This window comes from Coregonus lavaretus (assembly GCF_964263955.1).
Source record: "Coregonus lavaretus genome assembly, chromosome: 23".
In the NCBI taxonomy this organism is placed as follows: domain Eukaryota; kingdom Metazoa; phylum Chordata; class Actinopteri; order Salmoniformes; family Salmonidae; genus Coregonus; species Coregonus lavaretus.
This window is the reverse complement of record NC_140010.1, coordinates 47385760-47401720: the sequence shown is the minus strand read 5'-3', so window position 1 is coordinate 47401720 and position 15961 is coordinate 47385760. Positions and strand designations below refer to the sequence as shown.

Genomic DNA, 15961 nt, shown 5'->3' with positions numbered 1-15961 from the left:
TGAGATGGTTTGGGATGAGTCGGACGGCGGAGTGAAGGAAAAGCAGCCAACAAGTGCTCAGCATATGTGGGAACTCCTTCAAGACTGTTGGAAAAGCATTCCAGGTGAAGCTGGTTGAGAGAATGCCAAGTGTGCAAAGCTGTCATCAAGGCAAAGGGTGGCTATTTGAAGAATCTCAAATATAAAATATGTTTTGATTTGCTTACCACCTTTTTGGTTACTACATGATTCCATTAGTTATTGCATAGTTTTGATGTCTTCACTATTATTCGACAGTGTCGAAAATAGTAAAAATAAAGAAAAACCCTTGAATGAGTAGGTGTGTCCAAACTTTTGACTGGTACTGTATTTGAATTTGATCAACCAGGAAATGGAAGAGTGATTTCTGCATATTGCACCTTTAATAACAATGACTTGGACAAATGCTCCCAAAAACATATTACACAAAGAAGAAAAAAGCTTGCTACCTAGCCATAAAATAAAGATATTTAAACTTACCCACCATGACTGCTAACAGCTGGGATTCATTGGTAGACATTGCGTGATCAGTCTCAGTAGTAAACTGGTAATGCATGTAATTATTATTATTATTATGATTGACCAACCTGGTCTCAGAGCATTTCGTATTATTCTGTACGTAAATCCGAGACACTTCATTTAGTATGATGTTACGTTTCGTATCGTATGTATTAATTTGTGGTTGTCCACCATCCATTTCATATGATATGTTATGAATTACAATTTGTAATAAATATGTTACAAATATGTAAAATGTACAATATGTTACGAATTTGCTAAATGTAAGATATGTTACGAATTCTAGCTAGGTGGTTAACGTTATCTAGCTGGCTAATGTTAGCTAGGCTAGGGGGTAGGTTAAGGTTAAGTTTAGGAGTTAGGCTAAAGGGTTAAGATTAGGGTTAGGGGAAGGTTTAGCTAAAAGGGTTAAGGTTAGGGTTAACATGCTAAGTAGTTGCAAAGTAGCTAAAAAGTAAAAAAAAAAAGTGGTTGAAAAGTTGCTAATTAGCTAAAATGCTAAAGTTGTCTGTGATGAGATTCGAACTCACAACCTTTGGGTTGCTAGACTTTTGCGTTATACGGCCACCCATCCACCCCGACAAGTAACCGTCTGTCTTATATAACCATACCAAACGTAACATATCATACTAATTTAAGTATCCCGGATCTATGAGACCAGACTGGATTGACAGGTGGTTGCGACAGACAACATGGCCCATGTGAGCTGTCACCAACCAATCAGTGTAGAGTATGCTGGTCTATGAAAACCTAATCTAATTGGTTAAAAGAAACAGGTGGTGGAGGGCTGGATCGAGCGGAGAATGGTGTCCCTTGAGAGGGCAAGAACGAGATGTATGTCAAGAGAAGTGCAGTATTATCATAAGGAGACGTATACTTGGATTACGGAGGAGGAACGGAGGGAAAAAGAGCGGCAGAGGAGGTCTAAGAGAGAGAGAGGAAGGAAGAGGGTGAGCTTGAATTGGTTAAACATGTAGGGAAAAAGGGAGATGGTTTGTTGAAGAAGAATAGTAGAAAGTGTAAGCAGAGTGAGCTGTACACCGGATCGAAGAGAGGAGGAGAAATGTTAGTGAATGAGGGCGAAGTATCGGAGGTGGTAGGTGTGGTGAAGTTCTTGGTATCCCCCTCAGGATAGAGATGAATCTGTTGAAATATTTGGAAAAAGTGGACCCATGCCTTTTGGCTGATCCATTTGTGGGTTCAGGGTGGGTGAAAACGGAGTTGGGTGCTGTGGAATCGGTGAAGGTAACCCGAGGTGGTCTTGTGATAATTGTTTGTTTCTGTTGGTCAGAGGGAGCAGGCGCTCCGTGTTAAATGAATGGGGGCAAGAGATGTGAATTGTTTTGCTTTCAAGAAAAGGGCGCCATTTAAAGGAGTGATTTAATGGGGTAGCGGTAAATGTGAAAGTGGACCAACTGAAGGGGAAGATTCCCGGTATTTGTGATGCTCGTCGTTTGGTGTGACGCAGACAGGGGGGCATGAGCGGTGACACAGAAGTCCTTGTCTGTTCTTTTGAGTTTTGATGTTGAGTCTTTGCCCGACAAAGTGATGTTAGGATATATCAGTTATCCCGTACGAGCTTTCTACCGAATACATTACGTTGTTACAGGTGTCAAGCTTATGGGCATGTTGCAGCAATGTGTAGGAGGGAGGTTTCTAGGTGTGAGAAGTGTGCAGAAGGGCATGAGACAAAAGTATGTGTAGCATTGGGGAAAGTAGTGGTATGTGTTAATTGTAGGGGTGCCCAGGGGGCTGGGGATCAGAAATGCCCAGTGAGAGAGGCAGGTTAAGGTTCCCAGGGTTGGAGTAGTGCAGAAGTTGTCGTATGCTGAGGCAGTGAAGAAAGGAAAATGGGTCAAGGTGGAGGGATCCTGAGAGGAGTGGTGTGAGTAGTAGATCTCTACCAGTACAGAGGGATAGGCCAACAAGTGATATGCTTCAGTAAGATTGGATGTTTAGCATTTATAGCAAAGGTTATCAACTGTACTGCAGGGATGGAATGTAAGTCGCAGAAAATTTAGGTTGTGATGGCAGCTGCAGAGAAGTATTTGGGTGTACGAGATTTGACATCAGAAGAGTTACAGGGTGTGTTGAGTGGTGGTGTCCGGTCCTTTCAGGCTGTTGGCCTGAGGTACGACTAAATAGATTTAGTGAAGTAGGGAGGTGGGTTTTAAATGAGTGTATGGGTTAGATGGTCGTTTTTCTTTTCTTTTTTTAAGCAAAGTATAAGGGAGTTATAATCCAGTCTGGTTGGTGGAGGTAAAATTCAACATTTATTTGATGCCAACCGCCATTAAACCTAATCGAAGAAGAAGAAACAGGTCTCACCTCCCAAAGCTCCTGCTCTCTCTCTCTCCTTACTTGCAAATCACTGTTTGCACATCTACAAATATTTTTGTCATGGTAGGGCGCTAAAGTACTGCTAAAAGTCTGCGCGCGTGAAATTGACGTGTGCGACAATTATTGCTCGCAATTACAAGTTTGCAAATTCGATTACAAATTAGTTTTTTTCATGTTCACAACTCATCAGTTACACACTTGCAAATCTAGTCTACACGCTAAATCATTATGTCAATGATTTATATAATGATTTATCTCGCCACAGGGTCGAGGCATGCGCAAAGCTCTTCCTTGTTTATCCCGGTCACAAACGCGGGGGAGGGACATGGCGTGCGTGCGCTAATGTCAGACAGCAGATATGGTCCGTTAGCGGGAGAGAAAAAACGAAGGGGAAAAGATAAGCGGCTGCCAGAGCCTCTACAATAATTGCATTAACGGAATTGACTCTCGGTGCACAAAAGCTTGTTCTTGAAAAACCATATCACCTAATTTGGCAATGAGGACATCTGTCATCCGTGCATACCATTTGTTTTGGAGGATTGGGGGACACAACTGAATCGTTTTTTTTACAGCTGAAAGGGTGCAATTATAGCTTGGATAGAGGGAAAGGGTGGAAATAGTGTGGAGAGGACGTATAGGGCAGGACATTTCACCATATCCAACGGAGAAGGTTTTTATCTCTCATCGTGTATTATTAAACGAAGGTTGATTCCGTAGCCTACCATTACTATTTCAATCTCTAATTCATGGTGTTGGTTTTTTGATTTTCCACTCATCCTTTTTTCCGTGGTAAAGGATGCCAGACCAGATCTCGGTATCCGAGTTCCTCTCGGAGACCACCGAGGACTACAATTCCCCCACTACTTCCAGTTTCACCACCCGGTTGCAGAGCTGCAAGAACACAATCAATGTTCTGGAGGAGGTAAGGCCGTCCAGAAAAAGCTTAATTGGCAATGAGATGAGCACAGTGAACAAACATATAAGCTCAACTATGAGTTACGTGAATGTCATGCAATTGCGCATTAGTCCATGGTCGGCTCTTGAAAGTGAATCAAATCGGCCCCAAACTCTCTCTCTCGAACTGCTTCAACACAGCATTCATTCTGCTATAACTGTAGGGTAGGCTATGCTAGGCTACAACACGTTCACGTTGTGCAATAGGGGCCATGCATTTTCCGCATGGATGAGTGTTGGCATGCGGAAGAATGAATGGTCAGATTAGTCCATTGTTCTGGTAGGTCTATTTTATTATTTCATTTAATATCGGCCCAAAGGAAGGCATGGTAGGAGTGATTCCATACGAAACCAGGACGGAAAAATACCATGATTTTCACGAAATTAAATTTTTTTTTTTGGAGGAAGACAGTTGACATATATTTGACATTTGTATCTTAAAGCATAATTGGGAAATAATGTATCAAAGTTGCCATATTTATTACATTTTGGTTGTACCCGGCCTCCTTTTAAAGGGTGGCAGGTAGCATAGCGGTTAAGAGGGTTGGGCCAGAAACCAAAAGGTTACTGGTTTGAATCCCCAAGCCAACTAGGTGAAAAATCTGCCGATGTGCCCTTGAGCAAGGCATGTATCTCTAATTGCTCCTGTAAGTCCCTCTGGATAAGACTGTCTGCTAAAATAATACATCCAAATTACAAAATGGCATTTTGGTTTCATTACCCTGTCTAAGGACAAGGTATGACAGCAATCCATGTTTTGGTTTAGTTTCCCTGGCACTGTTTCCACATGCTAATATTGGTCCCATGACTTGAGTAGTATTTGTGCCACAAATGCTAAAATGTTATCATGTGGAAACAGTGTCAGGGAAACTAAATCAAAACATGGATTGGTGTCATACCTTGTCCATAGAGTGCTTACAGGGTAAGGAAACCAATGTAATTCTGTAATTTGGGTGAACTATCCTTTTAAGACTCCATAATGTTTAGTATGTAGGTGCTACAAAGCAACAATTGATGTCATATGAAGCTTTACTGCTTGCTCTGTAATATGAGTAATATTTTGATATCAATAAAAACAAATATATATATATACACTACCAGTCAAACGTTTTAGAACACCTACTCATTCAAGGGTTTTTCTTTATTTTTACTATTTTCTACATTGTAGAATAATAGTGAAGACATCAAAACTATGAAATAACACAGTGTGCAAAGCTGTCATCAAGGCAAAGGGTGGCTATTTGAAGAATCTCAAATCTATTTTGATTTGTTTAACACTTTTTTGGTTACTACATGATTCCATATGTGTTATTTCATAGTTTTGATGTCTTCACTATTATTCTACAATGTAGAACATAGTAAAAGTAAATAAAAACCCTTGAATGAGTAGGTGTGTCCAAACTTTTGACTGGTACTGTATATACATACATTTAAGTTATGAATATTAATCAAATATAAAGATGAATATTGAAAACACAATTTTTGGCTAATTTTTCAATATTGTTATTGTTGAACATAATATACATATCAATGTTCCAGAGTGCGATCTCTGCTACTTTGACTTATTATCCAAATTGCATTACCAACAGAATGAATGTGAAAATGGATAGAAATGCTCACCATCTGCTAGTGATTTGCAGTATGTGCAATGATACAAGTAAAATGGGGGCTGTGATTGGTTACATTGCCTACTCTGCCAATTTCTCGGTGCAAAATGGGCCATAACTAAACGATATAATAACAGCGATCGATAAAAGACAGTACTGTGCAGCCGTCTTCATCGACCTGGCCAAGGGTTTTGACTGTCAATCACCGCTTTCTTATTGGCAGACTAAATAGCCTTGGTTTCTCAAATGACTGCCCCGCCTGGTTCACCAACTACTTCTCAGATAGAGTTCAATGTGTCAAATCGGAGGGCCTGTTGTCTGGACCTCTGGCAGTCTCTATGGGGGTGCCACAGGGTTCAATTCTCGGGCCGACTCTATTCACAGTGTATATCAATGATGTCGCTCTTGCTGCTGGTGACTCTCAGATCCACCTCTACGCAGACGACACCATTTTGTATACATCTGGCCCTTCATTGGACACTGTGTTAACAAACCTCCAAACAAGCTTCAGTGCCATACAACACTCCTTCCGTGGCCTCCAACTGCTCTTAAATGATAGTAAAACTAAATGCATGCTCTTCAATCGAATGCTGCTGGCACCCGCCCGCCCCACTAGAATCACTACTCTCGGCGGGTCTGACCTAGAGTATGTGGACAACTACAAATACCTAGGTGTCTGGTTAGACCGTAAACTCTCCAATCATCTAGCATCTCCAATCCAAAGTTAAATCTAGAATCGGCTTCCTATTTCGCAACAAAGCCTCCTTCACTCATGCTGCCAAACATGCCCTCGTAAAACTGACTATCCTACCGATCCTTGACTTCGGCGATGTCATTTACAAAATAGCCTCCAACACTCTACTCAGCAAATTGGATGTAGTCTATCACAGTGCCATCCGTTTTGTCTCCAAAGCCCCATACACTACCCACCACTGTGACCTGTACGCTCTTGTTGGCTGGTCCTCACTACATGTTCGTCGTCAAACCCACTGGCTCCAGGCCATCTATAAATCACTGCTAGGCAAATCCCCGCCTTATCTTAGCTCATTGGTCACCATAGCAGCACCCACCCGTAGTCTGCGCTCCAGCAGGTATATCTCACTGGTCATTCCCAAAGCCAACACCTCCTTTGGCCGCCATTCCTTCCAGTTCTCTGCTGCCAATGACTGGAACGAATTGCAAAAATCTCTGAAGCTGGAGACTCTTATCTCCCTCAATAACTTTAAGCATCAGTTGTCAGAGCACCTTACCGATCACTGCACCTGTACACAGCCCATCTGAAATTAGCCTACCCAACTACCTCATCCCTATATTGTTATTTATTTTGCTCTTTTGCACCCCAGTATCTCTATTTGCACATAATCTCTTGCACATCTAGCATTCCAGTGTTAATACTATTGTAATTATTCTGCACTATAGCCTATTTATTGCCTTACCTCCATAACTTGCTACATTTGCACACACTGTATATATATTTTCTGTTGTATTTCTGACTTTATGTTTTTTACCCCATATGTAACTCTGTGTTGTTTTTTATTGCACTACTTTGCTTTATCTTGGCAAGGTCGCAGTTGTAAATGAGAACCTGTTCTCAACTGGCTTACCTGGTTAAATAAAGGTTAAATAAAAAATAAATAAAAAAATACTACCCACCATTGTGACCTGCACGCTCTCGTTGGCTGGCCCTCACTACATATTCGTCGCCAAACCCACTGGCTCCAGGTCATCTATAAATCACTTCTAGGCAAATCCCCGCCTTATCTTAGATAATTGGTCACCATAGCAACACCCACCCGTAGTATGCGTTCCAGCAGGTATATCTCACTGGTCATCCCAAAGCCAACACCTCCTTTGGTCGACATTCCTTCCAGTTCTCTGCTGCAAATGACTGGAACGAACTGCAAAAATCTCTGAAGCTGGAGACACTTACAGTGGGGAGAACAAGTATTTGATACACTGCCGATTTTTCAGGTTTTCCTACTTACAAAGCATGTAGAGATCTGTATTTTTTATCATAGGTACACTTCAACTGTGAGAGACAGAATCTAAAACAAAAATCCAGAAAATCACATTGTATGATTTTTAAGTAATTAATTTGCATTTTATTGCATGACATAAGTATTTGATCACCTACCAACCAGTAAGAATTCCGGCTCTCACAGACCTGTTAGTTTTTCTTTAAGAAGCCCTCCTGTTCTCCACTCATTACCTGTATTAACTGCACCTGTTTGAACTTGTTACCTGTTTTAAAAGACACCTGTCCACACACTCAATCAAACAGACTCCAACCTCTCCACAACGGCCAAGACCAGAGAGCTGTGTAAGGACATCAGAGATAAAATTGTATACCTGCACAAGGCTGGGATGGGCTACAGGACAATAGGCAAGCAGCTTGGTGAGAAGGCAACAACTGTTGGCGCAATTATTAGAAAATGGAAGAAGTTCAAGATGACGGTCAATCACCCTCGGTCTGGGGCTCCATGCAAGATCTCACCTCGTGGGGCATCAATGATCATGAGGAAGGTGAGGGATCAGCCCAGAACTACACGGCAGGACCTGGTCAATGACCTGAAGAGAGCTGGGACCACAGTCTCAAAGAAAACCATTAGTAACACCCTACGCCGTCATGGATTAAAATCGTGCAGCGCACGCAAGGTCCCCCTGCTCAAGCCAGCGCATGTCCAGGCCTGTCTGAAGTTTGCCAATGACCATCTCGATGATCCAGAGGAGGAATGGGAGAAGGTAATGTGGTCTGATGAGTCAAAAATAGAGCTTTTTGGTCTAAACTCCACTCGCCGTGTTAGGAGGAAGAAGAAGGATGAGTACAACCCCAAGAACACCATCCCAACCGTGAAGCATGGAGGTGGAAACATCATTCTTTGGGAATGCTTTTCTGCAAAGGGGACAGGACGACTGCACCGTATTGAGGGGAGGATGGATGGGGCCATGTATCGCGAGATCTTGGCCAACAACCTCCTTCCCTCAGTAAGAGCATTGAAGATGGGTCGTGGCTGGGTCTTCCAGCATGACAACGACCCGAAACACACAGCCAGGGCAACTAAGGAGTGGCTCCGTAAGAAGCATCTCAAGGTCCTGGAGTGGCCTAGCCAGTCTCCAGACCTGAACCCAATAGAAAATCTTTGGAGGGAGCTGAAAGTCTGTATTGCCCAGCGACAGCCCCGAAACCTGAAGGATCTGGAGAAGGTCTGTATGGAGGAGTGGGCCAAAATCCCTGCTGCAGTGTGTGCAAACCTGGTCAAGACCTACAGGAAACGTATGATCTCTGTAATTGCAAACAAAGGTTTCTGTACCAAATATTAAGTTCTGCTTTTCTGATGTATCAAATACTTATGTCATGAAATAAAATGCAAATTATTTACTTAAAAATCATACAATGTGATTTTCTGGATTTTTGTTTTAGATTCCGTCTCTCACAGTTGAAGTGTACCTATGATAAAAATTACAGACCTCTACATGCTTTGTAAGTAGGAAAACCTGCAAAATCGTCAGTGTATCAAATACTTGTTCTCCCCACTGTATCTCCCTCACTAACTTTAAGCATCAGTTGTCAGAGCAGCTTACCGATCACTGCACCTGTACACAGCCCGTCTGTAATTAGCCCACCCAACTACCTCATCCCCATATTGTTATTTGCGTTGTTATTTATTTTGCTCATTTGCACCCCAGTATCTCTATTTGCACATCATCTTCTGAACATCTATCACTCCAGTGTTAATACTAAATTGTAATTATTTTGTACTATGGCCTATTTATTGCCTTACCTCCATAATTGACTACAGTTGCACACACTGTATATAGATGTTCTATTGTGTTATTGACTGTACGTGTTGTTTATTCCATATGTAACTCTGTGTTGTTGTTTTTATTGCATTGCTTTGCTTTATCTTGGCCAGGTCGCAGTTGTAAATGAGAACTTGTTTTCAACTGGCTTACTTGGTTAAATAAAGGTTAAATAAAAAACGTTTAAACTAGCAGAGATCCCACTCTGGAACTTTGATACGGCTGTAGAGATTCCCCAACTGGTGGCCCTTATGGTTTTATTTGCGCCCCCCCCCCCCCCCCCCATTATGGAGTCTTAAAGGAGGCCTGGGTAAGGACAAAATGTCATAAATATGCCAACTTTGATACATTATTTCTCAATGATGCTTTTAGATACACATTTCAAATATACGTCAACAATCCTTCCTCCAAAGGACTCTTCTATCGACTCAATTTCGTGAAAATCCCCCAAATCATATTTTTTTTTTGGCCTGGTTTCGTATGGCCTACTCATAGGCCTATTTGACATTTTAGTCATTTAGCAGACGCTCTTATCCAGAGCGACTTACAGTTAGTGAGTGCATAAATTATTCTTAAAAAAATATATATATATTCTTTTTTTTACTGGCCCCCCGTGGGAATTGAACCCACAACCCTGGTGTTGCAAACGCCATGCTCAACCAACTGAGCTACATCCCTGCCGGCCATTCCCTCCCCTATCCTGGACGACGCTGGGCCAATTGTGCGCCGCCCCATGGGTCTCCCGGTCGCGGCCGGCTACGACAGAGCCTGGATTCGAACCAGGATCTCTAGTGGCACAGCTAGCACTGCAATACAGTGCCTTAGACCACTGCGCCACTCGGGAGCCTATGTCACCCCCACATTGCATTGCTATGAGAGTATGTTTTTTAGAACAGTTAGGCTATTTATGGCCATGCGAAGCATAGGCTATGCAATGATTGTAAAATTATTTGACTCAAATTTGCCACTGTACAGCGCAGCAAACTACTGGTAGGCTACGTTAATTCTGATAGGCTACACTTAACCCAGCCTATTCGCCAGTGCTGTTTCCTAGGCTACATTGTATAAATCAATAATGTAGGCCTACAATTCCACACTGTCTGTTTTGTAACAATTTAGGAATGTCATTCCCACACTGCTCACTACATTACGGATGTAATTGTGACCATGTAGCTTTGGATGGCAGAGCAAACTGGCCACGCCTCCTCTCAGTAAAAATTAGTGAGTTCGATTAGGCTGAACTGGGGTGCACTGGGTTATGGCCCGTGACGTGACCGGGCAAAACCTGTGATGGAGACCTTCTCAAATCGAACACTAATCTGCGCCGGTCATATTGTCAACAAGGTAGCATGGTGCACCGTTCAGGAACATGTCTTTTCCATAAAATAAATGTTTTGATTTTAAAACTAGCACATATGGGGATTTTGTTAAGAGCAAACCCTTATTCATACAAAAACTCTGAATCCTAAATCATTACTCCACGTGCTTGACATACGTCACTATGTTTGGAGCTGATTTAGCCATTGGCTTTGAACGGGGTGTAACCGATGTGAAATGGCTAGCTAGTTGGCAGCGTTCAATAAGTGACGTCAATCGCTCTAAAACATTGTAGTTGTGGCGGTGTTTGCGGAGCGATAGGTAACGACGCCTCGTAGTAGGAAGATGTGTTCAGAGGGTCCCTGGTTCAAGCCCAGGTTGGGGCAAGGAGAGGGACGGAAGCATTACTGTTACAGGGACACTCATGCCTGGGAGGCAGCCCGGTTACAAAATGGATGCAATCACTTTTCACCCAGTGCAAACTCCTCCTACCCGGTTAACCGGGCCATGTTTATAAGGCTGAGGCTGTGCATGTGTTAGTTGTGTAACGTCTCTGCCTCATATTTCTAAACAGCTGGAATAAATACCCTGCGGCGATTTGAATTAACATTTAAAATATTTGTTTTTATTGTAGGCTAATTTAGGATGTAGGGTACAACCTAACTAAAGACATAGCAGTAGCACAAACATAATCTTGACGCAGTCTACACATTGCATTGGGGCAAAACAACTGTTATTTTGCTTCTCAATGATCATGCAGCACCCCACGATTTGATAGACTACACATGATTGCAATTCGCCAGAGTAGCCTGTTCTACCTCTAGGCAACCGAACGATCTGCGTGTGTAGACCAGAGTTTGACAATGGGCTTGTTTGTAAAGTAGAGAATCCCTATGTAAAGTAGAGAATCCCGCACATGCACAGAAGGTTCGGTTGATCGGGAAGAGACGTCCAGACAATTTGGCCACTTAGCCACTCAGAAAATAATTTGTCCTCAGAAAAGAGAGAGACAGAATGGGAGAAGCCAGTATGGAAGTTAGGAAGGACACACAGTAGACTACATGTTTCTATTGGGGAAACTGAACCAGTGATGTGAAACTGCACAATGCAAATTATTTAAATAATGATATATTAGGCTACAATGATGCTACAGTCATTTTAAAACAGATGCATGTTTTTAGCTCTGGTTGGGCGAACTGTGACCAATGTTCACCATGGGTGCTCAACCAACGTGAGTAGAGGTGCAACCTAAAAATGTGTAAACACCACATCATTGGACAGGAAAAGGCGCAACGCTCGCTCACCATCATTTTTTGTTTTGTTAAGCAAGTTTAAAAGATTGACGTTTCAGCCTTCATGGCCTTCTTCAGAATCACGTGCTTAATAAAACTAAGACTTTTTAATGGTGAGCGAGCGTTGCGTCTTTTCCTGTCCACCAATGCTCACCATGCTCAATAACCTATGCCTTTTGTCCAATACAATCCTCACGTTACCTCCAAAAAAAGGGCCTTGCAATGAGATCTACATCAGCTAACTGGTAAACTGCAGCAAATGCATTGGAACATAAAGGAAGACAGATGTGCTTGCAGGTTGCAATGACGCAGTTGTCTGCCTAATATAGGCTATTTATTCATGCACGCACTCCAGTACATTGGCCAAACATCCCTCCAGGAAAACTGGGGGAATACGGACCATGAACAGCAGAAACTGTTTTTCACTGTGAAACATTTTTAATGCCTCTATTTTAGGATATTAGCAGCTTCCAGTTGACAACTATCTGGTTTCCTTGTGTGCTCACATTTATATTCTCTTGGGGAACTGCAAGGCAAAACAGAGGAATCACCTGGGGCAGAGAAGTGGTGCATGATGGTCTTTTGATGTTGGCACACTGGGTTCATTGCCCTGCAGTGACTGCACAGCTCTTTTCTTGTCACTCTTCACATCTCTTAAACTAAAATGTATTTTGTCTGTATACTATACACAGTTAAGGTGGCAGGTCGCTGGTTTGACTCCCCGAGCTGGCAAGGTGGAAAAATCGGCCCTTGAGCAAGGCAGTTAACCCCCAACAACAACTGCTCCCTGGGCGCCAATGACATGGATGTCGAATAAGGCAGCCTCCCGCCGCACTGCTCTGATTGATGGGTTGGGTTTAATGGGGAAGACACATTTCAGCTGAATGCATTCAGTTGTGCAACTGACTAGGTATCACCTTTCCCTACTTATGAATGGTTACGGAGTAGATTTTTGATGTTGTAATTCAAGAGATGGAAGAATCAAGCTGACAGAGGGAATTTGTACTGCCTGGGTGATAACTAGGTTTACCAGCTTCCCTTTCAGTCACGTTCTGTGGATGTTACTGATAGTAACACTGATTCCAATACCTAAACACCTACCCACCTGTTCTTAAACTAACATTAAATGTTACGAGACCCAATTTAAGAATATAACTGCAACCTTAGGTGATGTTATCACTTATTATAAATTACATGTTTTTGTCTATAACATGTAAAGCATGTTAAACCCTGACGTAATTGGGTGTGATACCAATCCACTGTAATTGTTTTTAGTAGGCCATACCAATCTTACTGGCAGTTAGCCTAACTACCATTTGTTGATGGATTGTTGTTCATCACTCATGATATATTTCACGTAAGTGCAGTCTTGTTACTTTTGTCAATACATGTATTTTGTTTTCAGTAATCAGAATCCAATTCATACAGGGTTGTGACCTGACTTGATATTGTCACCGATTACTGGAACCTTGTGCAAATAATGTTTTTTCATGGTTCGGGCTAGGCCCCTTGGTTCCAGTGAAGGGAAATCTTAACGCTACAGCATACAATGACATTCTAGATGATTCTGTGCTTCCAACTTTGTGGCAACAGTTTGGAGAAGGCCCTTTCCTGTATCAGCAGGTCCATACAGAATGGTTTGTCGAGATCGGTGTGGAAGAACTTGACTGGCCTGCACAGAGCCCTGACCTCAACCCCATCAAACACCTTTGGGATGAATTGGAATGCCAACTGCGAGCCAGGCCTAATCGCCCAACATCAGTGCCCGACCTCACTAATGCTCTTGTGGCTGAATGGAAGCAATTCCCTGCAGCAATGTTCCAACGTCTAGTGGAAAGCCTTCCCAGAAGGGTGGAGGCTATTATAGCAGCAAAGGGGGGATCAACTCCATATTATTGCCCTTGATTTTGGAATGTGATGTTCGACGAGCATGTATCCACATGCTTTTGGTCATGTAGTGTACCTGCCTGTTAGGTAAATGGGGCGTGCCCACAAACTTGGATGGTGACATTGTTTACCAACACACAGTAATCTCAGAACTTCTCTAGGCAGGATTTTTTTTGACTAACCTTTGTCATCATGGCCGTGTAGGGTTCTGTGCCTGGCTGTGCTAATTACAAACAACTGCAAAAAGGAGTTATCTTTCACCGTTCTACCTACCGGAGATTGACCCCGATGCTGCCAGTGGCTTGCAGCTATCAAGAATGATGCTTATGGTGACCAAAGTCTAAACTGATGGGTAAGCCACTTCGACGCCAGCTGAGAAATGATGCGATACCATAGATTTCTTCCTTCACAACAAAATGTAAGATTCTCGATTAGAGGTAACCTAACATTAGCTAGCTTGCTAACCTAGCTAGACTAAGTTACTAGCTAGCTACAGTCCTGTATTGAACTATGAAAGCCATCCGCTAAATCATATACTGTAGCAATCTTTTGGATTCAAACTGTCAATCAATTTCGCCTATGCCATGGTAGTCACTGCTAGACTGGGAAGTTACAGTGGGGAAAAAAAGTATTTAGTCAGCCACCAATTGTGCAAGTTCTCCCACTTAAAAAGATGAGAGAGGCCTGTAATTTTCATCATAGGTACACGTCAACTATGACAGACAAATTGAGGAAAAAAAATCTAGAAAATCACATTGTAGGATTTTTTTATGAATTTATTTGCAAATTATGGTGGAAAATAAGTATTTGGTCACCTACAAACAAGCACGATTTCTGGCTCTCACAGACCTGTAACTTCTTCTTTAAGAGGCTCCTCTGTCCTCCACTCGTCACCTGTATTAATGGCACCTGTTTGAACTTGTTATCAGTATAAAAGACACCTGTCCACAACCTCAAACAGTCACACTCCAAACTCCACTATTGCCAAGACCAAAGAGCTGTCAAAGGACACCATAAACAAAATTGTAGACCTGCACCAGGCTGGGAAGACTGAATCTGCAATAGGTAAGCAGCTTGGTTTGAAGAAATCAACTGTGGGATTATTATTAGGAAATGGAAGACATACAAGACCACTGATAATCTCCCTCGATCTGGGGCTCCACGTAAAATCTCACCCCGTGGGGTCAAAATGATCACAAGAACGGTGAGCAAAAATCCCAGAACCACACGGGGGGACCTAGTGAATGACCTGCAGAGAGCTGGGACCAAAGTAACAAAGCCTACCATCAGTAACACACTACGCCGCCAGGGACCCAAATCCTGCAGTGCCAGACGTGTCCCCCTGCTTAAGCCAGTACATGTCCAGGCCCGTCTGAAGTTTGCTAGAGTGCATTTGGATGATCCAGAAGAGGATTGGGAGAATGTCATATGGTCAGATGAAACCAAAATAGAACTTTTTGGTAAAAACTAAACTCGTCGTGTTTGGAGGACAAAGAATGCTGAGTTGTATCCAAAGAACACCATACCTACTGTGAAGCATGGGGGTGGAAACATCATGCTTTGGGGCTGTTTTTCTGCAAAGGGACCAGGACGACTGATCTGTGTAAAGGAAAGAATGAATGGGGCCATGTATCGTGAGATTTTGAGTGAAAACCTCCTTCCATCAGCAAGGGCATTGAAGATGGAACGTGGCTGGGTCTTTCAGCATGACAATGATCCCAAACACACCGCCCGGGCAACGAAGGAGTGGCTTCGTAAGAAGCATTTCAAGGTCCTGGAGTGGCCTATCCAGTCTCCAGATCTCAACCCCATAGTACATCTTTGGAGGGAGTTGAAAGTCCGTGTTGCCCAGCGACAGCCCCAAAACATCACTGCTCTAGAGGAGATCTGCATGGAGGAATGGGCCAAAATACCAGCAACAGTGTGTGAAAACCTTGTGAAGACTTACAGAAAACGTTTGACCTGTGTCATTGCCAACAAAGGGTATATAACAAAGTATTGAGAAACTTTTGTTATTGACCAAATACTTATTTTCCACCATAATTTGCAAATAAATTCATTAAGAATCCTACAATGTGATTTTCTGGATTTCTTTTCTCATTTTGTCTGTCATAGTTGACGTGTACCTATGATGAAAATTACAGGCCTCTCTCATCTTTTTAAGTGGGAGAACTTGCACAATTGGTGGCTGACTAAATACTTTTTTTCCCCACTGTAGCTACCTTC

General features: G+C 42.6%; 1 protein-coding gene across 1 annotated transcript in view; it reads left to right on the top strand.

Annotated features, from left to right (window-relative positions):
* The first annotated feature begins 3318 nt into the window (after nt 1-3318).
* The window catches only part of asap1a (ArfGAP with SH3 domain, ankyrin repeat and PH domain 1a), a 200410-nt gene continuing 187767 nt past the window's right edge, over nt 3319-15961 (top strand). The window contains exons 1-2 of the mRNA XM_084139939.1: nt 3319-3547; nt 3673-3799. Of these exons, the coding sequence (XP_083996065.1) occupies nt 3674-3799 (126 nt within the window). The 5' untranslated portion in view covers nt 3319-3547; nt 3673. The remainder of the gene's footprint in view (nt 3548-3672; nt 3800-15961) is intronic.